General features: G+C 39.7%; 1 protein-coding gene across 4 annotated transcripts; it reads left to right on the forward strand.

Annotated features, from left to right (window-relative positions):
- The first annotated feature begins 15,019 nt into the window (after positions 1-15,019).
- Positions 15,020-24,806, forward strand: Clec5a (C-type lectin domain containing 5A). Of its 4 annotated transcripts, none has more exons than XM_021646270.2 (7): positions 15,020-15,218; positions 15,628-15,725; positions 16,468-16,542; positions 16,826-16,885; positions 17,199-17,335; positions 22,262-22,368; positions 23,605-24,806. In XM_021646270.2, exons 2-7 carry the CDS (start codon positions 15,647-15,649, stop codon positions 23,717-23,719), a joined length of 573 nt encoding a protein of 190 aa, XP_021501945.1. In that variant the 5' UTR covers positions 15,020-15,218; positions 15,628-15,646; the 3' UTR covers positions 23,720-24,806. The 4 variants fall into 4 exon arrangements, with proteins under 4 accessions (XP_021501945.1, XP_021501948.1, XP_021501946.1 ...); XM_021646273.2 differs by having other exon boundaries at positions 22,262-22,364; XM_021646271.2 differs by lacking the exon at positions 16,826-16,885.
- The last annotated feature ends 1,933 nt before the right edge of the window (positions 24,807-26,739 follow it).

The following is a 26,739-nucleotide window of genomic DNA, read 5'->3' on the forward strand; positions in this document are numbered from 1 at the left end:
CAGAACCCCAGGCCATGTGGTCCAGAAGGCCAGAGATAGAACAGAAAACAAGGGAAAATAACATACCAAACCCACATAACAACAATAAACTCAGAAATCGGCACCTAAACCTGTAATAAACCCAAACCCAGATGACTACTAGCTAGTGTAAAAACACAATCAACAACAGCCAGGGTAATATGGCACCACCAGACCCTGAATCCTACTACAACAAGCCCTGTATATGCCAACACAGTGGAAACACAAGAAAATAAAATTAAATTGAATCTTGAGAAGATAATAGAGGCCTTTAATGAGGAAATCAATCCCTTAAAGAAATGCAGGAAAATACAATTGAGCAGGTGAAAGAAGTGAGTAAAACTGTTCAAGACCTGAAATGGAAATAAACGCAATAAAGAAAGCAGAAACTGAGAAAACCCTGGAGATGGAAACCCTAGGTAAGTAAACAGGACCTACAGATATAAGCATCACCAAGAGAACACAAGAGATGGAAGAGAGAATCTCAGGCAGAGAAGATACAATAGAAGAAACTGATACATTAGTTAGAGAAAATGTTAAATCTAAAAAGTTCCTAAGACAAAACATCCAAGAAATCTGGGACACTATGAAAAAGATAAAGCCTAAGAATAATAGGAATAGAAAGAAGAGATTCCTAGGTCAAAGACCCAGAAAATATTTTCAACAAAACCATACTAGAAAATTTTCCTAACCAAAAGAAAGAGATTCCTATAAATGTACAAGAAGCTTACTGAACACTAAAGAGATTGAACTAGAAAAGAAAGTCCTTCTGCCACATAATAATCAAAACATTAAAGGTACAGAATAAAGAAAGAACATTAAAACCTGCAAGTGGAAAAGGCCAAAAAATATATAAAGGCAAACCTATTAAAATTACACCCAACTTCTCAACAGAGACTCTAAAACCCAGAAGGGCCTGGACAGATATCTGGCAGACTATAAGAGGCTTGACAGATATCAGCTCAGACTTATAACCCAGCAAAACTTCCAATCACCATAGATGGAGGAAACAAGATATTCCGTGATAAAACAAAATTTAAACAATACCTATCCAAAAATCCACCCCTATAGAAGATACTACGAAAAGGAAAAGTCCAAACCAAGCTGGTTAACTACACCCAAGAAAACAAAGGAAATAAATAATTTCACACCTGAAAAACCAAAAGAGGGTAAACACACACAGACACAACCAACAACAATATCAAAATAACAGTATTTAACAATCATTGGTTATTAATATTTCTCAAAATCAATGGACTCAATTTCCCAATTTAAAAAAACACAGGCTAACAGACTAGATGGGAAAATAAGATCCATCATTCTGTTGCATATAAGAAAAATATCTCAATATCAAAGATATACATTACCTCAGAGTAAAGGGCAGGAAAATTTTTTTAGCAAATGGGCCTAAGAAACAAGCTGGGATAGCAATTCTAATATCTAACAAAATTGACTTAAAACAAAATTCATGTTTTAAAAAGATGAAAAAAGACACTTCATACTCATCAAAGGAAAATCTACCAAGATAATATCTCAATTCTGAAGATGTATGCCCCAAATGCAAGGGTACCCACATAGGTAAAGGAAACACTACTAAAGCTTAAATCACCTATCAACCCTCAAACACTGAGAGCAGGAGACATCAACATCCCATTCTCACCAATGGACAGGTCATGGAGACAGAAAGTAAACAGAAAAATAATGAAACAGACATTATGAATCAAATAGACCTAGTACATATTTACAGAACATTTTACCTAAACACAAACAAATATAGCATCATCTCAGCACCACATAGAACCTTCTTCAAAATTGACTATATACTTAGTCACAGAGCAAGTCTCAACTGATACATAAAAACTGAAATAAATCTTTATCTTATCAGACCACCATGGATTAAAACTGGACAACCATAATAATAAAAACAACAGAAAGTCTAAAAACGTATGGAAACTGAGCAACTCTACCACTGGGTCATGGAAGAAATTATAGACTTTCTAGAATTCAAGTAAAATAAAGGCACAACATACCCAAACTTATGGGACACAATGAAAGTGGAGCTAACAGCAAAATCCATAGCTTTACATGCCTTCATAAAGAAATTAGAGCAATCCCATACTAGTGACATAGAGTAAACCTGAAAGCTCTGGAACAAAAAGAAGCAAGCACACCCAAGAGGAGTAAATGGCAGAAACAATCAACTCAGGGCTGAAATCACTAAAATAGAAAAAAAAAAGAAAACAATGCAAAGAATCAATGAAACATAGAGTTGGTTATTTGTGAAAATCAAAAAGATAGAAAAACACTTAGCCATACTAACTGAAAGGCAGAAAGAACATATACATATTGACAAAATCAGAAATAAAAGGGGGAAAATAACAACAGATACCGAGGAAATCCAAAGAATCATTAGGTCTTGCTACAAAAACCTGTGCTACAAAAATCTGTGCTATTGGAAAATCTAAACAAAATGGGTGATTTTCTTGATAGATATCACTTAGGAGCTTTAAGACAAGATCAGGTAAATAATTTATTTTTTTAATTTTAATTTTTTATATTAATTACAGTTTATTCACTTTGTATCCCAGCTGCAGCCCCCTCCCTCATTCCCTCCCAACCCCATCCTCTTTCCCTCAGCTCCTCTCATGCCCCTCTCCAAGTCCACTGATATGGGAGGTTCTCCTCCCCATCCATCTGACACTAGCTTATCAGAACTGGCTGCATTGTCTTCCTCTGTGGCCTGGTAAGGTTGCTCCCCCCTCAGAGGCAGGTGATCAAAGGGCCAGCCACTGAGTTCATGTCAGAGACAACCCCTGTTCACCTTACTAGGGTACCCACTTGGATACTAAGCTGCCATGGGCTATATCTGAGCAGGGGTTCTAGGTTTTCTCTATGTATGATCCTTGGTTGGAGTGTCAGTCTCAGAACAGACCCCTGAGCCCAGATTTCTTGGTTCTGTTGCTCTCCTTGTGGAGCTCCTGTCCCCTCCAGGTCTTTCTATCACCCTCCTCTTTCATAAGATAACCTGCACTCTGCCCAGAGTTTGGCTATGAGTCTTAGACCTATAACCCCTAAGGAAATAGAAGCAGTCATTAAAAATCTCCCAATCCTCCCCACAAAGAACAACCCAGGGCCCCACAGTTTTAGCCTAAAATTCTACCAGACTTTTAAAGAAGAGCTAATACTAATACTCCTCAAATTATTCCACAAAATAGAAACAGAAGGAGCATTGTCGAACTTATTCTGTGAGGCCAAAGTCACCCTGATATCTAAATCACACAAAGACCCAATAAAGAAAGAGAATTTCAGACCAATTTCCCCTATGAACATTGATGCAAAAATACTCAACAAAATACTTGCAAACTAAATCAAGAAAACAATGGAAGCATCATCCACCATGATCAAGTAGGCTTCATACCAAAGATACAGGGATGATTCAACATATGAAAATCCATCAATGTAATCTATCCTATAAACAAAGTGAAATAAAAAAAAATGATCATCTCATTGAATCCAAAAAAAGCCTTTGACAAAATCCAACACCCCTTCATGTTAAAAGTCTTGGAAAAATTAGGGATACAAGGCACATACCTAAACACAATAAAGACAATATACAGCAAGCCTACAGCCAACATCAAATTAAATGGAGAGAAAATTAAAGCAATTCCACTGAAATCAGGAACAAGACAAGGCTGCCCATTCTCCTCTTATCTCTTCAATATAATAGTGAAGTTTTAACTAGAGCAATAAAAAAAACTAAGGAAAATCAAGATGATACAAATTGGAAAGGGAAAAGTCAAAGTATTGCTGTTTGCAGATAATATGATAGTATACATAAGTGACTCCCAAAATTCTACAAGAGGACTCTTACAGCTGAAAAACACCTTTAGCAAACTGGCTGGATACAAAATAACTAAAAAAAAATCAATAGTCTTCCTTTATACAAGTGATAAACAGGCTAAAAAAAAAGAAATTATAGAAACAACACCCTTCACAATAGCCACAAATAATATAAAATACTGTGGTGAAACTCCAAACAAGCAAATGAATGACCTGTATGACGAGAACTTCAAGTCTCTGAAGAAAGAAATTGTAGAACATATCAAAAGATGGGAAGATCGTCCATGATCATGGATTGGTAGGATTAACATAGTAAAAATGTCCATCTTACCAAAAGCTAACTACAGATTCACCACAATCCCAATCAAAATTCTAACATAATTCTTTAAATATCACGAAATAACAATACTCAACTTCATATTGAAAAATAACAAACCAATGATAGCTAAAACAATCCTGTACAATAAAAGCACTTCTGGACATATCACCATTCTTGATTTCAAGTTGTACTACAGAGTAATAGTAATAAAGCCTCATAGTATCAAACAGGTTGATCAATGGAATTGAATCAAAGACCCAGAAGACCTATGAACATGATTTATGACAAAAAGCCAAAATTATACAGTGGAAAAAATGAAAGCATCTTAAACAAATGATGCTGATCTAACTGAATGTCAGCATGTAGAAGAATGCAAAATAGTTTCCTTTCTATCACCCTACACAAAGTGGACCAAAGACTTTAACATAAAACCTGCTACACTAATCATGAAAGAAGAAAAAGTGGGAGATAACCTTGAACTCGTTGGCACAGAAGACAACTTCCTGAACAGAACACATAGGCATTAAGATCAAAGTAATGGGACCTCATAAAACTGAAAAGCTTCTGTAAGGCAAAAGACACTGTCAGGATGAAACATCAGCCTTCAGAATGGGAAAAGATCGTCACCAACCCTATATCTGACAGAGGGCTGACAGCTAAGATATATAAAGAATTCACGAAGCTAGGCACCAACAAACAAAATAATCCAGTTTTAAAAATGAGGTACAGACTAAACAGAATGCTCAACAGAGGAATCTCAAATGGCTGAGAGCTGCTTAAAGAAATGTGCAACAACCTTAGCCATCAGATAAATGCAAATTAAAACAACTCTGAGATTCCGCCTTACACCTGTCAGAATGACTACGAACAAAAACTCAAGTGACAGCTTATGCTGGCAAGGATGTTGAACAAGGAGAACACTCCTCTGTGGCTGGTGGGAGTGTAAACTTGTACAGCCACTTTGGAAATCAGCATTGTGGTTTCTCAGAAATTTAGGAATTGATCTACCTCAACACCCAGCTATAACACTCATGGACCTACACTCAAAGGATGTGCTACCATGCCACAAGTATACTTGTTCAACTATGTTCATAGCAACTTTATTCATAATATCCAAAACTGGGAACAACCTAAATGTCTCTCAACCAAATAATGGATAAATAAAATGTGGTGCATTTACACAATTGAGTAATACTCACCTGTTAAAAAACAATGACATCATAAAATGGATGGAACTAGAAAAGATCATCTGAGTTAAATAACCCAGACCTGAAAGACAACACAGCCTGTACTCCCTTATAAGTATATATAAAGGATAACCGTGTTACAATCCACAGACCCAGAGAAGCTAAGTAAGGGCTCTAGGGGGTATGCATTAATCTCACTGTGAAGGCAAAACGGAACAGACATTGCAGGTGTGTGGCGGTGGGAGGTGGGAACGTGAGGGATTTGGCAGGGAAAGGACAGAGGGAGAGAGTACTGGTAGAGAAAACTGCAAAGAGGGGGGTATCTCCGGGATGAGAGAAACCTAGTGCAAAAGAAACATCCAGGAATCTATGAAGATAACCCTAACTAAGATTCCTAGCAATGGAATCTTACAGAGCCTGAACCAGCCATCTCCTGTAACCAGGAAAGACTTGGATTATGACACCAACCCAGCCACAAAACCTTCAACCAGCAGTTTGTCCTATTTACAAAATATGATGGCGTAAAGGTGGCACAGAAACCGTGGGAGTGGCCAGCCAGTGACTGGTGCAGCTTAAGACCTATGCCATGAGTGGGAGGTCACCCCTGACCCTGCCTGGAGAGTCAGGAGCCAGAAGCTGAATAGCCCAGAGAGCTAGGATAGAACTAAACATGAATGGCAAAAAAAAACAATGAAATTATTCATAATGATATTATGCTATACTCATAGATTGCCGCCTAGACTGACTGTCATTAGACAGGCTTCACCTAACAACCAATAGAAAAAGATGCAGAAATCGACAGCCAAACATTAAGTGGAGTATGGGGAATCCTGTGGAAGAGGGGCAGAAAGGATTGTAGGAGCCACACTGGTCAAGGACACTACAAGAAAACCCATAGAGTCAACTAGCCTGGGCTCATAGAGACTGAACAGCCAACCAGGAAGCCTGCATGGAGCTGCTCATATGTTACAGTTATGTAACTTGGTCTTTTTGTGGGACTCCTAACAGAGGGAGCAGGGGGCTGTCTCTGACCCTGTTGCCAGCCTTTGAGACCCTCTCCTCCTGATGGCTTGCCTTTTTTGGAATTAATAGGAAAAGAATTGCCTACTCTTACTGCAGTTTGATATGCCACGGCTGGTTGATATCCATTGGCAGCCTGCCCTTTTCTGAAGGGAAATGGAAGAGGGAGGAAAAGGGAGATGGGAGAAAGGACTAAGAAGAAAGGAAGATGAAGAAACTTTGAATGAGATAGATAGATAGATAGATAGATAGATAGATAGATAGAAAGATAGATAGATACATAGATAGATAGATAGATAGATAGATAGATAGATAGATAGATAGATAGATAGATAGATAGATAGATAGATAGATAGAGTCTGAATAAACAAGATTGAACAATGGCAATATCAATGAACGTATTAATGTGGAAAGAGGAAATTTTCCAGAGGTTCTATAGCTAGATAAAGAAGTAGAGGAAATGAATGACTTCTGGGAGGAAGTCTTCTGAAATCAACAGGTCAAAAAGTAAAAGAGGAAGCTAGTATACGTCATTTATATATTTTCTTTATTTTTAACATTAAAATATTTTTTCTAAGTATCTCATGGATGGTAATATGACTTCAATATTTAACTCAGATCAATCAAGGAAGCCTAAATTCACCATATATGTTTGCTACTTCAGTACAAAAGTCTTACTGTCTGGGCTGAACTGACGTCAAAGATTTGTTATTCTGATGATTTGCCCATTGTATGAGTCTAGGATATCACCTCCAATACAAACTCTTACACCCCTAGTTCATCTTGATCTTCAATTCAATAAAAATTAAAACTCTGTTCTCTTAGGACCCCATTTTAAAGTTAATGCCACTGATCAGATTAGTCTTCTATTTCATCTTTTGATCCTTAGTCACAGAGGGGGTGCTCTCAGCAATTGAACTTTTTTCTTTCTGGACCTCTTTAAAAGATTCTTCTTTGTTTGTTTTGTTTTGTTTTGTTTTTAGAGACAGTGTTTCACTTTATGCAACCTTTGCTGTCCTGGAACTCACTCTGTATACCGGGCTGGCCTCAAACTCACAGAGATCCACCTGCCTCTGCATTCTGAGTGTGGGATTAGTGTCCACCACCACCATCTGGCTCCCCTTAAAGGATTCTTTTTTAATTTAACTTTTTATTATTTTATTCACCTTACATCCAGGAGCAGGTGCTGTCTCTGACATGGACTCTGTTCCTGCTCCTCAATAACTTCCCCCTGGTGGGGCGGCCTCGCCAGGCCACAGAAGAGGATGCTGCCAGTCCTGATGAGACTTTAAACGAATCTTAAGAGAAATTTTTCTAGTAAGTTCCCATCTCAAGCTTCATATCCTCATGCGTGTATAAGAGAAACCCTAAGGAAGCGTGGTGCAGAGGCAGAAGAATAGCTGAGTAGGCTGAGGAGCTTCAGTTTGGCTCTCAGTGGGCACAGAGAATGACCAAACAAAGTCAGTATAGGTCAGAGTCTACATGTTAATTGATCCATATATACACACATATAAAAACAATAAATAATGATAAGGTACATTTAATTAGGAGTTCAGATATTGATGTAAGCAAAATGTGTGGCCACACTCTGTTTCAGAATTTAAGTAAATAATATGAACAGAGATTTAGAGAAATGAGCAGAGCCAGGTTTAAAGTGAGATTTCTCCCATTAGCGGTCATCACAGAACCTAAAATAAGGAAGTGACGTGATCATGACAATGATTTTATAAAGACTCAAATGACAATGTTGTATGGAATTATTTTGAAAGAGAGGAGGCAACGTGTTTGAGTCATTTGTGCTTCAATCATAATCAAAAGAAACGTGGTTCAGGATGTGGTTATGGAAATAGAGAAGTTGGAAGAGCTCTAAGAATGCTTTGGAAAAGGATCATCATCTAGTGCCTAGACAGAGTGCCCAGCAGAGAAGGGAGGATGGAGGCTGATTCAGAGTGGAGTGCTGCTGTGATGCAATTGCCAGCAAGAAAGGAAAAAGCCGAAGGGAGAAGTTGACTCCAGCTTTGAGGAAATGGTAGTGTAGCTTAGGGCATTTCACAGCAGAGTTGAAAACAGATCACTGGCAGAGTTTTAAAAATAAAAACTAAGATACAGGTTAGATGTCAGATCTAAAGCTGAACTTATAATCAAAAGAGAAGTTTGGAGAAGAGGAGGGAAGGAACTGAAGCAAGGATAAAAAGTGAATAAATTGTAATAATTTTTTTTAAATGTAGGTTTGGGGTTAGGTTGTAACAGCAGAAGGAAAATCTTGGCCATGCAGTCTTGAGAGGGGCATATGGGTGAGACATAACAAAGACAGTTGGGTTGGAATAGATTTTTTTTTTAATTTCTTTTTATTTTTTTCTCCCTTCCCAGTACATCCTGCCTAATGGTGGCTGTTTCTCCTTATATACCACCAAGATGTTTTCTAAGACTCTGCCCTTTACAATACTTAATGGCTCATTCTAAACTGATAGATGACCATTCCTGAGTCCTTTCTTACTTAATCTGAGAAAATTTCCTAATTCATGAAATCCAGTAGATTCTTACGGCCATGTTCCCTGCCAGGAGTGGACAGAGACATGAGGCGGAGAGCAAAACCTAGTTTATTTGTGTCTTGATATACCAGAGGCCCAGTTATATCTTCTTTTTCTTTTTAAAATTTATTTATTTTTAATTACAGTGTATTCACTTTGTATCCCAGCTGTAGCCCCCTCCCTCATTCCCTCCCAGTCCCACCCCCACTTCTCCTCCCATGCTCCTCCCTCAGTCCACTAAAAGGTTATATCTTAACTCTGGTTTGGTGTGTTTTGTTTTGTTTTGTCATGCTTCATTTTGCTATGGAGCTGAGGACTGACCTAAGAGCCTCAGGCAGGCTTAGCCATGTGACCCACCACAGAGCCACACCTCCAGCTGCATTCTTACCTTGTTGAGTTTGCACTGTTCCTACTTTTCTTTTCCATGGTCCTGAAGATTGTACCCAGAGCATGTTAACTGAGTCCCCTCCCTAGCTGCTTCACTGTCTGCTTTGATTTGAAGCCATGGCCACTTATATTCTATGAGCCAATACTTCCCAGATTTTTTTTTTTTAATTTTCCATGAGGCTCTAACAATTTCTGTCAAAGACCTGTGATATACAGCAAACGGTACAAAACCATCTGGAGAGGACAGTTAAAGACAAAACAGGAAGGAGTAAACAGGTAATCCCATTGTGGACTAAGAAAGCAAGCACTATTTAAGAATTAGAATGACCTAGCTCAGAGTTATGAGAAAATTTAAATAATGGAGGCTTGACCTCAGTGAAAACAATAACGAAAGGAGCAGCCAAACAATCACAGAAGGCCCAGGAAGTGGGTTACTGACAGAATGTCTTCAGAGTACGTCTTACTCTGTTTGGTCTGCAAAGCATGTCACTCAATATGCTTGTGATCAGACTTAAATAAGGTTTATTTAGTTACCCTCTTAAATACCGCCCGAGATACAATTGTAGTCAGCTGTTGCGGGGGAGGGGGGAATCCTGTCACCACATGAATGAACCTGGAAGATATTATGTTAAATAAAATAATTTAGATACAAGAAATTAAATGTGGAATCACAACAGTTGTTTTCTTTCTTTCTTTTTTTTAACAACAGTTGTTTTCACAGAAAGTAGACTGGTCATTACCAGAGAACGAGGAGGGTTGGGAATTGCAGAAAATAAAAACATCTGATTTAAGAACTGCAAAATTACAATTAGATAGAAATAACAGGGTCTATTAAGCAATCAAACAAGGAATGTTTGTATCATATATTTCTTTTATAATTAATTTATTTATTCACTTTACATCCAGATTGTAGGCCCCTCCCTCCATTCCTTCCAGTCCCACTCTCTCCTTCTTCTCCCTTCCTCCTCCCCTATTACTCAGAAAAGAGGAGCCCTCACCCTCCCACCCACTCCAGCTCATCAAGTCTCATCAGGACAAAGTGTGTCCTCTTCCCCTATGAGCTTTCTAGACAGCCCCACCAGGGGGAAGTGATCAAATCAAAAAGTCCATGTCAGAGACAGCCTCCGTTTCCACATGAAGGCTCAGCTGCCCATTGGCCACATCTGTGTAGGGGGCTTAGGTCCAGTCCATGCATGGTCCTTGTTAGAAAAGATGTTGAGTGGTTGAGGCAATGGAAGTGGTAACCACACTGATTTTCTCATTATACAATATTGGCATATAACAAAACAATACATTGTACCTGTCTCACACCTATCCTAGTTTGCTTTTATATTGCTATGATAAAACACTGACCAAAACAACTTTGAGGAAAAGGATTATTTGGCTGAAGTTAGAGTCCATCATCAAGGGAGGTCAAGTCAGAAACTTGGTGACAAATCTAAAGGCAGGAACCAAAGTAGATATCGTGTAGGAATGCTGCTTCCTGGCTTCCTTCCAGGCTCACTTTCAGCTTCCTTCTGATATAGCCAGACCTACCTCTGTAGGGGTAGAATCACCCACATCAATTAGCAATTTAAAAATGCCCCACATTGGTTGGTTACCCCCACAAATTTTATGGCACCATATTTAGCAGGCAGAACAGATTATAGATCAGAGGTTTTACGGCTGTTTCTGTTTGTCTTTTGGTAACTTGCAGAGTACTTTCCCATGCCAAAGACACTAGAATGTAGGGGAAAAGGTTCTGTGAAGGTGTCAGCTCACTCTCTTCAGTGTCTAATTTGACTTAAGGCCTTCTGTATGAAATGGAACCCATATCTTACACTACTTGGGAGACGAAGAGCCAAAGATTAGACTGCCCAGAGTATAGGGTAAAACCAAATATACTTACTGGTCTAAAAAAGAAAAACAGACTAACAATAAAATGGCTCTTAATGATATTCTGCTATACTCATAGACCAGGGACTTGCTCAGCCATCATCAGAGAAATTGCCTCCTGAAGCAGATGGGAACGAATACAGAGCCCCACAGCCAGACACTACTCTGAGAAAGAGACCTTGGAACACACAATCTAAATGGGATATCTCTATCAAATCCTTCCTCTTAGAACTCAGGGAGCCCCACAGAAAAGAAGGCAGAGAGAGTATAACAACCAGAGGGAATGGAGGATACGCAGAGAACCAGGCCCTCTAAATTAACTGAGCAAAGTTCATATGAATTCAGAAACTAAAGCTATAAGCACATGGCCAACATGAGTCTGCACCAGGTCCTCTGCATATATATTATAGCTTTAAATTTAGTATTTTTTTTTTTGGCCTCCTGAACATGTGAATGAGTGAACCTCTGATTATTGTGCTGTTCTTGGGGCTCTTTTTCTTCTGTTGGAGTGCCTTGTTCAACTTCAATACAATGCGTTTTGTTTGATCTTATTATATTTTATATTGTTATGTTAAAAAAGGTTGCTTCAAAGTGATCAGTTTAACATACAAAAAAAAAAGAAACTAAATTAAAGCAAATTAAAAGACAAATGAAAAAAACAAACAAACAAACAAACAAACAAAGAAAAAGCCCACAGAAATGTGGGCTCAATCTGACAGAGGTAGTTCCTCAACTGAGCCTTCTTTTTACCAGATAACTCCAGGTTTGTATCAATTTGACAGCTGAAAGTATGGAAATTACCCCAAAAATTCATTGAAATACAAATTCTTGTAGGATTTCAAACTTAAGTTTCACATAAAATTGCTACTTACAAAAATCATTTTCTTACAGCATATACTTAACAGCTTTGCCAAAAAAATCTTAGGACAAATTTTGAAGGGTATTTCAGGCCTTCTGTTTCTTGTGTCAAGCTGGACAGTAATATAACATGTTTTGCAAAGTTTAGAATTGTTATGGCTTTATTTTATTTTATTCTTTATTATTGTATGTCATAGGATCTAAGATGGAATCAATGAGATGATCCCTCGTTATATTATATACCACTAAGAAAAATTATAATATAAATGAACAAATAGTAAGCCATCTGTATAAATGAGTTTTGCCTTTGTAAATTTAACTATCAAGCAAAAATACTTTTTAAAATTACATTTGTAAAAATCTAAAAATTATTAAAGTATATGAGAGGACTATATAGGTTGTTTGCAAAAAAAATGGTGCCTTTTGCATAAGGATTGTTTTCTTTTTTCTTTTTATTATTAGTTACATTTTATTAACTCTGTATCCCACTCCCTCATTCCCTCCCAATCCCCTTAAACACCCATGATTTTTATCAATACTGCAGATCAATATTACTAACTAATCGCATTGCTATTTATATTACATATATCGTTATAGCCAATTTTTGTCAAGTGAAGTCTGAGTCATATTAACTGTCTTCAGCAACGGTACCCAACTAGATTAGATTTTCACATATGACTTTATTGAAATGATATATTTTTTTTCTGCACTTCATAGACATCATTTGAGAAATGTCTATTTTTAAAAAATTACTTCATTAACTTACTTGCAATGGAAAGTCTAATATTTTTAGTTAATTTAACTTTTATCATTATCTTTTATATAGATAAGTTATTCTTTAATTTACTTCATAATGGTATCTAGTTCTATTTTCATTAGATCCAATATTAACATATATATATATTTCTTCTCTAATCATCTTTTTTCCCTTTTACTCTGACTTTTGAATTGCTATCTCAATGACATCTTCTGATTTTTTCTCATTCTTTTACTATACTATTCAGAGCCCTTCCTCCTACTGTTTGTTGTTGTTGTTGTTTTTAATTATTAAACCTCCAAGTAACTTTTGTCTGCTTAATGGCATTTTTCTTTCACAGAATCACTGTTCTACAACATCTTATTAAAAGCATACGTGAGATGTGATCTAATATTTCCTGTGTCTTAAAGTTTTGTCTCATAGATGGAAACTGGGTCTTTGTAATGTTACAAAGTTATCTTATATTCAAATATTCACTGGTTTCTTTTTCTTAAACATTTTTGAGGGGATAGAGAACAGAATCTGAGACAGGGTTTCTCTGTGTAACCCTGGCTGTCCTGGAACTTGCTCTGTAGACTAGGTTGGCCTCAAACTCAGAGATCTTCCTGCCTCTGCCTCCCTGGAGGTGGGATTAAAGGTGTGTGGCACCATGCCCAGCCTCCTTTTTGTTAAGCTTTTAAGTGAGGTATGAGAAAGTTTTACCCATATGCACATCTGTAATGGATACTGATGGATGCCATAGGATCAGATTTTACAGGACTTAAGGACTGTTGGCAGTTTTGGTAAGAGACACGTGGGTAGGAAGTCTGCCTTCTGAGTATTGTGTTCCATCTGTCTGGAACTGACACAGTTTGACATTGAGGAGGTAACGTCTTTAGCATCCAACTAGAATGACTCCCCTCTGTGATAGAACTTGCAATTTATTCGAGGTGTCATTGCAGTGAAGTGTGCCTCCATGATAGCTCTGTTCCTGGTAAGCTGCAGAACCCAAGAGCCTTCCTTACATGGGCTTTAAGCCCCACCTGTCCAGGCCCCACAGCTTCCCCTCACCTTCATTCTCTAACACATCAGTTTGGGTGTATCACAGTGTTCTATCAGAGAGTACTTCTGTTTATTAAAAACTGGATATTTTTCTATGAAGTCTGGGTTGCTATATAATTTTACATTAAAATTTACATTAAAACAATATACTATTAGTAATATAAGTTAATTTCATTTACAAACAAGTTATCATTCAGAGTGCTATCAATACAGTCTGCAGGCCATGTTGACTGCTTAAGTTGGAGTTTTAATCAGGAATCTGTTTGCTTGGAAATTGTCTAACATTTATATTATCTTTAAAAACAATGACTACAAAGTCATCAGTTGTGTAAGTAGTGTCATACAAAAATTAATGATCAGAAAGATTTATTTTGTAGATCAAATAAAAGTTTGAATGACAGGCCTAGAAATCAGATGCCATTTTTTAAGCACAATACTCCAAGTATTGTGGCTGCTTCAGAGTGACAGAAATGGGAAAGTAAACAGCTCTAGGTTTCAAAGTTTCAGAGTATGGAAAGTAGAGTACACAAGTAGGCAACCATGCAAGAATTCTTCCAAGGAACTGGTACCCAGTATCATGATACTAGGTAAGGGATTTCTAAACCTAAGTGGAACGGGTGAGTGGAGGATTGGCAAAAGACTTTTTCTGAAGGAAGTGAGATCTAAAGGATGCATGAGAATTATCTAGTCAAAGAGAATATAAAGAAGTTTATAGTGTATCTCAGACAGACAGACAGACAGACAGAACAGGTGGTACTATTATGCTGTGTGATTATGTGGTCATAAAGGTATGTTATGTGAATACATGATGAGAAAACAAGGCCAAAGAGAAAATGCATAAAAGAATTTCAGTTCAGGGTTGCTGGCAGATAATAATACTAGGGCAGATTTGGTGTCAATGAGAGGCATGGATCCACCACATCTATCCCAGGTGCTAAGAGAATAGCTAGCACATGGCTGAGTACTTAACATCCATGAAAGAAGGGATCTGCAAAGATGCACACACTACACTGGGCCAGACCTCATCCTACTAGCAACAGAAAGTTAACGGAAGAAGGGTCAATCTGAGCTGAGGCAGGTGGTTTTCCAAATTCTTCTAGAACTCTTCCCCTGACCGGAACATTCCTCCTACAGAGTGAGAGTTTCCCTTCCCCTCTTGGCCCCGCCCACTCCTTTGCCAAGAGCACTGAACAGGAAGAAGTGTCTGCTTGGAGGTGCTTCGAGGACAGAGCGGCTGCTGCGAACCAGAACCTTACCCGTTACCATTACCAGAGCAGGAGCATACGCTCAGGAGACAAGGACCCCTGCTCTCTCTCAGCACCAAGTGTTAGTCTGTCAAACAGACTCCTATCTGTCCATCAGCCAGACTTCCAGAAGGAGACCAGGTAAGTCTGTCTGTCTGTCTGTCTGTCTGTCTGTCCTCTGTTCATCTGGCACATACCAGTGACACACTGGAGACTGCAGCTTCTATAAGATCATTTAGCATTGCCAAGACTATAAGCTTGTAAGCAAGGGTCATTTCAAGACTAAGTATTCTTGAATTCCAGGAGATTTACTTATTTATACAGGGTTTATGAAACCACAAATGGAGACAAGGTTAAGGCCTAATGCTAAAGTATCCATGAAGGAGAGACAGCACGGCAGATCTCCCATGAGTGTTCTCGACATGACTGGGCCATGTCCTTTCACCTGTTAGTAGAATGCTTGCCTTCCAACCCTCCCCAAGAGACTATGCTAAGGCAGGATAAAGCAGCTTTACCCCCAGATTTTCAGGATGTTGCTCTGATCCCACAGGTCTCTGAATTACATCATCATGAACTGGCACATGGTCATCTCAGGGTTTATCGTAGTAGTGATCAAAGCCGTTGGGATGACCGTATTTCTGCTGTATTGTGAGTATTTGTGCAAGCCTTCTCTCCAGCATCTGTACTGTTTCATTCTGCTCAGCATGCCAGATCGAGTGGAAAGACTCCGTGCCTGGGTTCTTTCACATTGTCTTCCCACACTGTAGCACATACATGGGGTCAGGTTCCATGGTCTACAATAGTGGTGCACAGCTGGCTGTGTAAAGAGGGCGGAGCAAGTCTTCATTGGATAATCTAAACTAGAATATTTAGCCTGGGTTTTCATTGTCGCTATAGTTTAGAACATACTGCTCCAGTTCAATCTAATAAGGCTGTGTAAAGAGCTAACTATAAGAGGAAGATTTAACTGAGGTGGAGGGTGTGTGCATGTGCATGTGTGTGTGTGTTTGTGTGTGTGTGTGTGTGTGTGTGTGTGTGCATAAAGCCTTCTCTATAAATTTGTTACTATAAGAAGTCTCACTGCCAAAGATTTAGTTCTGAAGCCAGTAGGAAAAAAATGAAGGAGGAAGGAAATGTGAGTAAATTGCTGCAGGTTGAGTAAGTGGTATTTTCCTTGTGACCCAATTTTAACCTGTAATGACAATAACCAGAGCAGAAAAGATACACAAGTAGGTAAGTGAAGACAAGTAAAAATATCCACACCTCCACAGAGGCAGAAGCCTCAGTGCTCTCCCCTCTGGCCACAGTTCCCTGGCATCCCCTGTGGCTCCTTTGCTTCCTTCATTTGTAGCCACACTGCGGCTGAGCCACCAGCTGATTTTCTTTGCAGTCCCACAGGTTTTTGGCAAAAGTCACGATGGCTTCATCCCTACGGAGAGCTACGGGACCACTAACATGCTGAATGGTAATCTCTCTAGCATCCAGCTTCTACGCCCTGAATTCTAACAGTTCCTAAGAAACTTGCATACACATGCTACACATAGGTCCTTTTCTCCTTTACATGTGTGGAAAGGAACAGTAAACTCATAGATATTTGTCTCTACCTGTTTTTCTCCCCCTACTGGTACTAGGGATCAAATCCAGAGCCTTGCTCAGGAAAAGCACAAATGCTTAGGACCCAACAGCCCACAGCCTAATGACTGTTAAGTTTGCTGTGTGGTAACCATTGGGTTTTCTTTTCATTTCAGTCTCACAGATTTTTGGGAGGAATAATGAGAGCTTAATTCCCACCAGAAGCTATGGAACAGGTACATGATCCTGGGCTCCTCCCACCCGCTCGGAACTCACAAGCTGATTCTCCGGGACTTTTCCCATCCTCTCATTCTTTAGGGGACTTTTTCTCCAAGGGACCATGAAGAGCTCTCATTCCCTTTATGTTAGGGACAGGGAAAGTAGAGTGATGGGATTTCTCCACGAATTGGGAAAACTTGATGTCAGCAGTTACAAACAAACTCATGCACCATCATTTTTTGACTCAGTTCCAGGGTTCGCTTTGCAAAGCACTAATCATGTTTTCATTCTGCATTTCTGTCTCTGCTCCTCCTCCCCCGGTCTCTCCAGGTTGTCCCAAAGATTGGGACTTTCAACTAGGAAGATGCTTTTTCTTCTCCACCTCCGAATTCTCTTGGGAAAAGAGCAGGGATGACTGTGCGACCAAAGGATCCACACTAGCAATTGTCGACACAGCAGAGAAACTGGTAAAAGCATTGGGGTGGTGTAATGAAATAGTCTGCCCTACCCCGGCTGCAGTTGGTGGAGCCTATGGGACAGTTCGGTGAAGGATGGGGAGGATGATGGGGAGGAGTAGAGATGAACCTAGCCCGGAAGTTCACAGTCCTTCTAAACCTGAGATTGGGAGGTTCTTCACTTTCATCTAAACTGGAAATCCAGATTCTGTTGTCTTCCTCATAAACCACAACAAAAGGCTTGTAACCTAGGGATGGACCAAGACATTTAGAGCACAAAGACTGACCAAAAGCTTAATGCATGCAAAAGTGGGTTAAGGACCTAGAGGATGTCTCAATGGATCAAGTCAGGTGCTACTGCGCCTGGAGACCTGAGTTCAATCCCAGAGATCTGAGAGTCACACAATACAAGGAAAGAAGCAACCCTAAGTTGACCTCTGCTCTCCACAGAAACAGTATGTTACACACATGTGAGCACATACATATGTATAAAATAAGCAAATTAATTTAAATAACTGCAGAAGGCATCTGAAAGACTCTACCAAGCAGCATTTCAAAACAGATACTAAGACTCATAACCAAACCTTCAGCAGAAGGGGGGTTAGTATGACGTGGAAAGGATAAGAGCCCCACAAGGACCAAATATATCTGGGCACAGGGGTTTTTTCTGAAACTGTTTCTCCAACCAAGGACCATGTATGGATATAACCTAGAACCTTTGCTCGGACAAAGCTCGTGGTAGCTCAATAACCAATTGGTTTCCCATAGTAAGGGGAACAGGGACTATCTCTGACAGGAACTCAATGGCAGGCTCTTTGACCTCCCCACCCCCCAAGGGAGGAGCAGTCCTGCTAAGCCAGAGAGGAGGATTTTGTAGCTAGTCCTGAAGATACCTGATAAAACAGGGCCAGATGAAAGGGGAGGAGATCTTCCCCAATTAGTGGACTTGGAAAGGGGCAGGGAGAAGCTGAGGGAGGGAGGGTGGGATTGGGAGGGAATAAGGGAGTGGGATACAGCTGGGATACAGAGTTAATAAAATGTAACTAATAATAATAAACAATAATAAAAAAGAATAATACTCCTAAGTAAATAAATAAATAACAAATAAATAAATAAGTGTCATATGAACCTAGAAAGATGGCTGAGCAGGTAAAAGTTCCTGCCACTAGGCTTGACAACCTGAGTTCAATCCCTGGGACCCACATGTTCCCAGAGAGAACCAGCTCCCTCAGGCTGCTCTCTAACCTCCAAAAGTGTCCTAGGTATGACATGAATATATACACATGTGCTCACAAAAACAACAGGCACAAAAATTAGTGAATGAATGAGTGTTAAATACAATAAAAGTTTAAGTTACTGAAAAACTACAGTATATTTTGTGAGATATATATATATATATATATATAGTAAATGAGGGAGATATGATATCAATGTATCATCTCAAGGTATATAAGAAAAATATGTGTTAATATCAATAATGTGAAAAACAAAGAATCAGATAATAGTTTACCTCTGTGATAATGAAAATAGACTAATACTGTTTAACAGCTTTATTTAATGTATCCTTTTTCCTTGTGTTGGCCAAGAGCCATATTAATATGCATGTTTTATACATATGCAATGAGGAAATTAGAGAAAAGAAAAGTAATATTTTAGTGTGTGTGTGTTCATGTGGGCACACATGTGCCATAGCAGGCATACAAGGGTCAGAGAACAGCCTCATCTTCGTCCTTGTTTGAGGTAGGGTACCTTATTATTCACTGTAACAGAGCTAGGTTAGCTGCTCTCCTCTCCAAGCCTCCCAGAGATCCTCCTGTTCCTGCCTTTCACCCTGCCATAGCAGTGGTGGGATTACAAGTCACCCCAAAGTTGGGCTATCACATAGGTCCTGGGGACTTGTCTCACCAACTAATTCATCTCCTTAGCCAAAATAAGCCAAAACTTCTTGGATGCAGTAGCCAAGTGGAAAAGCAAGATGTTTTCAGGTAGAAAATCAGGAGCAATAAAGAGACAGGGAAGGATGGGGAGAGAAAACAGAGAGTGAAGAGAAGAAGATGAGTAGAAATTGATCCCTCCGTTTCCTCCATTTACTATCTAAGTTTCAGTGTATCCAATTTCACCACACTACCTGAGTCACCAGCCTTCTCTGCATATTGACCACAGAAAAAGATCACAACATTGATGTTTTGCCTATAACTCTCAATACATTTTTTTCATTCCATTCAATGTAATTGGGGATGTGAATTTTTTCTTTTTTAAATTTTTTATTTTAATTTTTATTTATTCATTTGATATCCACATTGTAGCCCCTTCCTCCTCTCCTGCTGGTCCCACCCTCCCATCCTGTTTTCCTTCTACTCCCCAACTCCTCAGAGAAAGGGAGCCCCCACCCACCCACACCAGCATATCAAGTGGCATCAGGACTAAGCACATCCTCTTCCCTTGTGGCCTGGCAAGGTAGTCCTGTCAGGGAAGAGTGATGGAAAAGCAGGCAACAGAATCCATGTCAGAGACAGCCCCCATTCCTCATACTAGAGGATTCATATAAGGACAGAGCTGCCCATCGGCTATATGTGTAGGGGGCCTACGTCTAGTATATGCATGATCCTTGGTTGGTGCTTCAGTCTCCACACGCCCCCCTGGACCCTGGTTAGTTGGCTCTGTTGGTCTTCTTGTGAAGCTCCTGTCCTCTCTGAGTCCTTTTATCCTTCCCCTATCTCTTCCACAAGGCTCCCTGTGCTCCACCCAATGACTAATGGTGGGTCTCAGCACCTGTTTCCATCAGGTGCTGGGTGGAGCCACTCAGAGGACAGCTATGCTTGGCAAGCATAGTTCAGTATCATTAACTATGTCTCCCTTGGGGTGAGTCACAGGTTGGGCAGGCATTGGTTGGACGTTTCCTCAATCTCTGCTATATTTCTGTCCCTGCCCATCTTGTAGGCAAGGTAAATTTTGGGTCAAAGTTTTTGTGGGTGGTAGGAAATTCCCCTTCCTTCACTAGGAGTCATGTCTGCTTACAGAGTAGACTCTTCTGTTTCCATGACCCTGGTTACTAGGGGTATCAGCTAGAGTCACCCTCTTTTCCTCCTAGAAGCCCACCCTGTCTTAGGGCTCCAGCTTGTCACAGAGAACTCCACACCCAAGGTTTCTCTTCTTCTCTGTAAGCCCTCTGTCTTCGCAACCTCACTCTCCCCAGGTCTTATATTGACCCTCATTTCTCTCGATGCTCCCTCTCTTACCCTGTCCCTCCCTTCACCTCATTCTTTTGTCTATTCCATTTCCACTTCTGAGTGGAAATTAAGCATCCTTCCTTGGGTCCTCCTTGTTATTTATCTTCTTTGGATCTATGACTTGTAGTATGATTATCCTGTGCTATATGGCTAAAATTCACTTATAAATGAGTAGATACCATTGTGTGTCTTTGTGAGTCTGGGTTACCTCATTCAGGATGATCCTTTCTACTTCCATCCATTTGCCTGCAAATTTCATTATTTCCTTTTTTTTAAATAGCTGAATAATATTCCATTGTGTAAATGTACTACAATTTCTGTATCCATTCTTTGGTTGAGAGACATTTAGGTTGTTTCCAGATTCTAGCTATTACAAATAAAGCTACTATGAACATAATTGATCAAGTGCTCTTGCGTTATGGTAGAGCATCTTTTGAATATATACCCAGCGGGGGTATAGATGGGTCTTGAGGTAGAGCTATTCTCAATTTTCTGAGATAACATGAAATTGATTTTCAAAGTGGTTGTATAAGTTTGCACTCCTACAAGCAATGGAGGAGGGTTCCACTTTCTCCACATCCTCTCCAGCATGTGTTGTCACTTGAGTTTTTGTCTTAGCCATTCTGACAGGTGTAAGATGGAATCTCGGAGTCATTTTGATTTGCATTGCCCTGATGACTAATAATGTTGATCATTTCTTATATGCTTCTCAGCCATTCAGTATTTCTCTGTTGAGAATTATCTGTTTTGCTCTTTACCCCATTATTATTGGATTGTTTTGCTTGTTGATTTTTAATTACTTGAATTCTTTTATATTTTAGATATTAGCCCTTTGTCAGATGTAGGGGATGGTGAATATTTTTTCCCAAGCTGTAGGCTGTCATTTTGTTCTATTGACAGTGTCTTTTGCCTTAAAGAAGCTTTTCAACTTCATGAAGTCTTATTTATTAATTGTTGATCTTAGAGCCAGATCTGTTGGTGTTCTGTTCAAGAAGTTGTCTCCTGTGGCAATGAATTCAAGGCTCTTTCCCCACTTTCTTTTTTAATAGATTTATTATTTCTGGTTTTATGTTGAGGTCTTTGATCCACTTGGACTTTAGTTTTGTGCAGGGTGATAAGTATGGATCTATTTGCATTTTTCTACATGTAGCCATCCAGTTAGACTAGAACAACTTACTGAAGATGCTTTTCTTTTCCATTACGTAGTTTTGGCTTCTTTCTCAAAATCAAGTGTCTGCAGATGTGTGGGTTCATTTTTATGTCATCAATTAGATTCCATTCATCAACTAGTCAAAATGAATTTTTCTAGAATGATGAAAATCCAACAAAGAGAGGCATGCCAGATATAAAATGTGTATTAGAAATGACTAGTTTTGACAATGGTGTCCTACTTTCCCATTCCTTCCGGGTTGACCCAGGAAGGCAATACTGACATCACAGGGGCTTTTGTCAGTAACATAAGTTCTTCATTATCTACATTGGATCTACTGCACCAGAAACCAGGCTGTCTGTGTTTGGTTAAATATCCAGGTGATCTTGCTCCCTGCAAAGTTTCAGAACTTCCCTGGAATTGATGGCAAGTGTCAGCGACACCCACTGCCTAGCTCTCCACTGCCTACCTGGTTCCTAGAACCAGACCGACCTTTGACCACCTGCTCAGGATGCAGCAGTGAGGAGCTCACTAATGAGCTTCTTTTTTAATTTCTAGAAGTTTCTTCAGGACGTAGCTGGTGCTGAGAAGTACTTTGTTGGTTTGATGCGTCAACCTGGAGAGAAAAAGTGGCGTTGGGTCAACAACTCTGTGTTCAATGGCAAGTATGTGAACACCCTGCATTTCCCTAGGGATTTTTGCATAAAAAGACAAAACCTGAGAGCAAGACTGAGACAACTCAAAGGCTTGTACTAGACTCTGCTCTGCTTTTCTAAGTTGCTTCCAACCCACTTCTTTCTGGCTCACCTTTTTACCATATGAGATATCAAACATTTTGCATAATGTAAAAGTAACAGAATATTATTCATATAACAAATTATCTTTTTCAAACACCCACACAGGTAGCTGCTGCTATATATCACATGACATTGCATAAGCCATTAAACTACATAACATTTCATTTCTCCAGATATAGCTCCTTCATTTAAAGAAAATTTATTATATACCTTATCTATACCTTAAAGCTGAACCTGCAACTCACAAGAGATAACTTCCTAGCATCATTCTATGGAGTCAAAGTTTGGAAGAGGCTGTAATATTTTCAGTTTTTATGAAAATGATGAGCCAGACAAGGAACAAGCTGGGTTCACAACCTGCAATTGGATTTCCTTACAAAGGAGAAAAATTAATATCAACTCAGTGACTACCATACACCAGGCGCTGTGATGTGCTAAGCATGGATTATTTCTCCATGTCTTCACCAGAATGCCATAAAGAAAGCTTTTATTACTCCCAATCAGTTGAACTGGAGTGAGAAAAGTAAGAAATGGGTTGGATTTCACATAGCAACAGGGTAGAACGATAAATTAATTCCACAGTTCCTTGTGACCAAATCACATGCAACTTTTTCATGGAATGAGACTTTATGGTCAAACTGGAAGATCTGAATGACAGAAAGGAAGAATACAAAGTTCAATAGCTTGCCTCCCCCAAGTTTTTCTTAGAGTCAGCTCCAGTCCAGGAAAAGATTAAAATCCCTTTCCTCCTCCTGTGACCTTTCCTGTTATAAACATGCATCCAATACTAAAATATGATTTTCTGGGGGGTGGTAGCACATATTTCCAACCTAACATTGGCAAGTTAGATCTGGCTTCTTGGAATCTGTGAGTGTTCACAGGAGAGTTGAGCAGAAGCGCTAGGCATAGGGCTGGATTGGAGAAGATGTGTCGAGAAGAAGGGATCTAAGTCAGGATGAAAGACACAGTGCAGAGAAGGAGGGTGTGAGGTTGGATGAGGCTTCATCCCCTCCATGCACAGCTCCCATGAGACCCTCACCTCACTAACAGCCAAAGTCAGAACTGAAGCCAGAAGTTTTACTGTTGCTTTCTCTCTTTGTTTAGTGTTACCAATCAGGATCAGAACTTCAACTGTGTCACTATAGGCCTGACGAAGACATTTGATGCTGCATCGTGTGACATCAGCTATCGCTGGATCTGTGAGAGGACTCCCAAATGACAATGGGTCTCTACAACAAGAGCAAATATTTAGAGAGACAGCTAAAGAGGTTAGCTGCAACTGAAACTAGTCCAGGAAATACAGACCATCTTCCACCGGTGGAGCTCCCTAATGAATCCTCAATGTCAATATGTTACTCCTTTTCACAAACATCTTCACACACAGCAAAACTTGTTTTCTTCACCAGGTATCCTCTCACTTCCTGTGAGAGGGGACTAGATTCTAGTCATCTCAAGCAAACAAAGCCAGCTCTCTGGAGATGAGATCAACATGGTAATGAGGTCTACTTCTGGAGAGCTAAGCATTTTGATTCATTAGTGGGGTTTTGTCTGTTGACATACCAATGGGGAGAAACTGCAAATGGATCAGACATAAGGATTGTTAGGCACTATTGGCAAAAGAAGATAAACTCAGCTTTACAACCTCCCCATTCCCAAAAGACTTCTACTCCCATACTCCTGATGAGAAGCAGAGGCCCTCCCAAACTGAGACCAAGGCTTTTGGGAGGATTTCTACAGCTCAACTTGGAACTGAAAAATATTGTGGGAATGAAGAAAGTCCTGTATAGGACAGAGATAAAAGTGGGGGATAAGAGAAGAGACAGGAAGTAAAGGGAAGTAAGGAGGAGAGGAGAAAGGAGGAGAGGAGAAAAAGGAGTGATGGGTGAGAGAGAAAGGAATGGGAGGGGCCAGGCAAAAAAAGCACTCAAACTAAAAAAGTAAGTTTTGGGTTTGAAATAAATTTTCATTAGAGTAGAACAGGCAAAACAGGGGCAAATGGAAATCATGAGAGATGAGGCAGGGAGTTCATTTGATCACAATGAAAGAAAGGAAGGAAGGGAATAGACAAAGTCTTGGACATCTTAATGTTTTCTGCATTCACAAGAAGGTTATCCTCTGTATACATACCTAAACTCATAGGAAAAAAAAAAGAAATGCATTGGCTGTTCTGAGTAACTAGAATTAAACTATAGGGAAGCCATAGAAAGCTGAATGAATTAAAGTCATCCAATAACCAGCATTTTCATCCAATAGCAAAATGTACATGCATCACTACTCAAAATAAATTATAAATTCTATTATTGCAATACTAAGTTATTTTTTTCCTATTTCTAGAACTCAAAATTATTGATGTGTTAGACTTATAAATTTTTTAATGAGATAATGTACTAGCTGGTAAAGCCTGCTTGAAGAGGGCCATTAGAGCAGTCTGTTAGATACTGGAATTATGTTTGTACCCTATGGAGCTATGAGGTCTCTGAAGGTTTTAATGCGTAAATGCCACAGCTGACACGGGGTGGACTGAAACTATGGTAGAGAGAAGCAACTGAGTTTTAACCAGAAGGAAGCCACAGAACTCAGACAGCAGAAAGGAAATCTTGGTCCCTTTTGAGAAAAGAGAACTTCCATTGCTACATTTCCTGTCTTATGACAGAATAGTTGCAGACTATTGCGGTCAGGAAATGAGGACACTAGTGATTTCTGTGGTTGAAGTCTGAATTTCCCGCAAGATGAGATGTTACTTGTGTATGGGATCATAAAAAAAAAAAAAACCCTGGATAGGAGCTGGCATTAGAAAGAGAATATCCAGGGACTCTGTGGATGTTTTTTTCAATTAATGGAAAAGGGATTCATGAAGGGTAGATAAATGGCCTTTCTTAGGGAACAGTGATATGAGCTTTTAAAATGAACTTAGTAAACCATTTGGGTTGAAGTTTTGACTTTGTTTCTGTATACTTTCCCTACACACTTCTTTTTTTATTTATTTATTTTCTGGTTTTTTTTTAATATAATGTGGCCTTTAATCCTTATTTCTTTGATAGTAAATTATAAAACACATTCTGCAGGTTTTTTCTTTTTTATTAATTTTTTATTAATTACAATTTATTCATTTTGTATCTCAGCTGTAGCCCCTTCCCTCATCCCTTCCCAATCCTACCCTCCCTCCCTCTTCTCCTTCTTTGCCCCTCCCCCAGTCCACTGATGGGGAGGTCCTCCTTCCCTTCCATCTGACCCTAGCTTATCAGGTCTCATCAGGATTGACTGTATTGTCTTCCTCTGTAGCCTGGCAAGGCTGCTTGCTCCCCCATCAAGGGGAGGTGATCAAAGAGCCACCCCATGAGTTCATGTCAGAGACAGTCCCTGTTCCTATTACTAGGAAACCCACTTGGACACTGAACTGCCATGGGCTACATCTGAGCAGGGGTTCTAGGCTATCTCCATGCATGATCCTTGTTTACAGTATCAGTATCAGAAAAGACCCTTTTGATTCTGTTGCTTCCTAATGGAGCTCCTGTCCCCTCCAGGTCTTTCTATCTCCCCCTTCTTTCATAAGATTCCCTGCACTCTGCCCAAAGTTTGGCTATGGGTCTCAGCATCTGCCTTAATACCCTGCTGGGCTGAGTCTTTCAGAGGCCCTCTGTGGTAGGCTCCTGTCATGTTCCCTGTTTTCTCCCTCTTCTGATGTCCATCCTGTTTGCCTTTCTGAGTGAGGATTGATCATCTTACCCAGGATCCTACTTCTTGCTTAGCTTCTTTAGGTGTACAGATTTTCTGAGGTTGTTTTTATTTTAATTTTTTTCTTTACAATTTATTCGTTATATTAACCTGATTGAAGCCCTCTCCCAGTCCCACCCTCCCTCTCCCTCTCATCTCTTTCCCCTAGTGCACTGAAAGGGGGAGTTCTCCACTATTGCCATCTGCCCATAGCTTGTTAAGTCTCATCAAGACTTCTTGGATCCATTTCCTCCATGGCCTGGCAAGGCTGCATCATCAGGAGCAAGTAATCAGAGTTCAGTCATCTGAGTTCATGATAGAGGCAGCCTCTATCCCCTTACATAGAGATCCACAAGGAAACTGAGCTGTCAATTGGCCACATCTGAGAAGGGGGTCTAGGTCCTCTCCATGCATGGTTCTCTGTTGGTGCATCAGTCTCTGCAGGACCCCCTGGGCTCAGATCTTTTAGTTTTGTTGGTCTCCTTGTAAGGCTTCTTTCCCCTCCATGTTCCTCTAATCCCACCT

Source organism: Meriones unguiculatus, chromosome 3 (assembly GCF_030254825.1).
Source record: "Meriones unguiculatus strain TT.TT164.6M chromosome 3, Bangor_MerUng_6.1, whole genome shotgun sequence".
NCBI lineage: Eukaryota > Metazoa > Chordata > Mammalia > Rodentia > Muridae > Meriones > Meriones unguiculatus.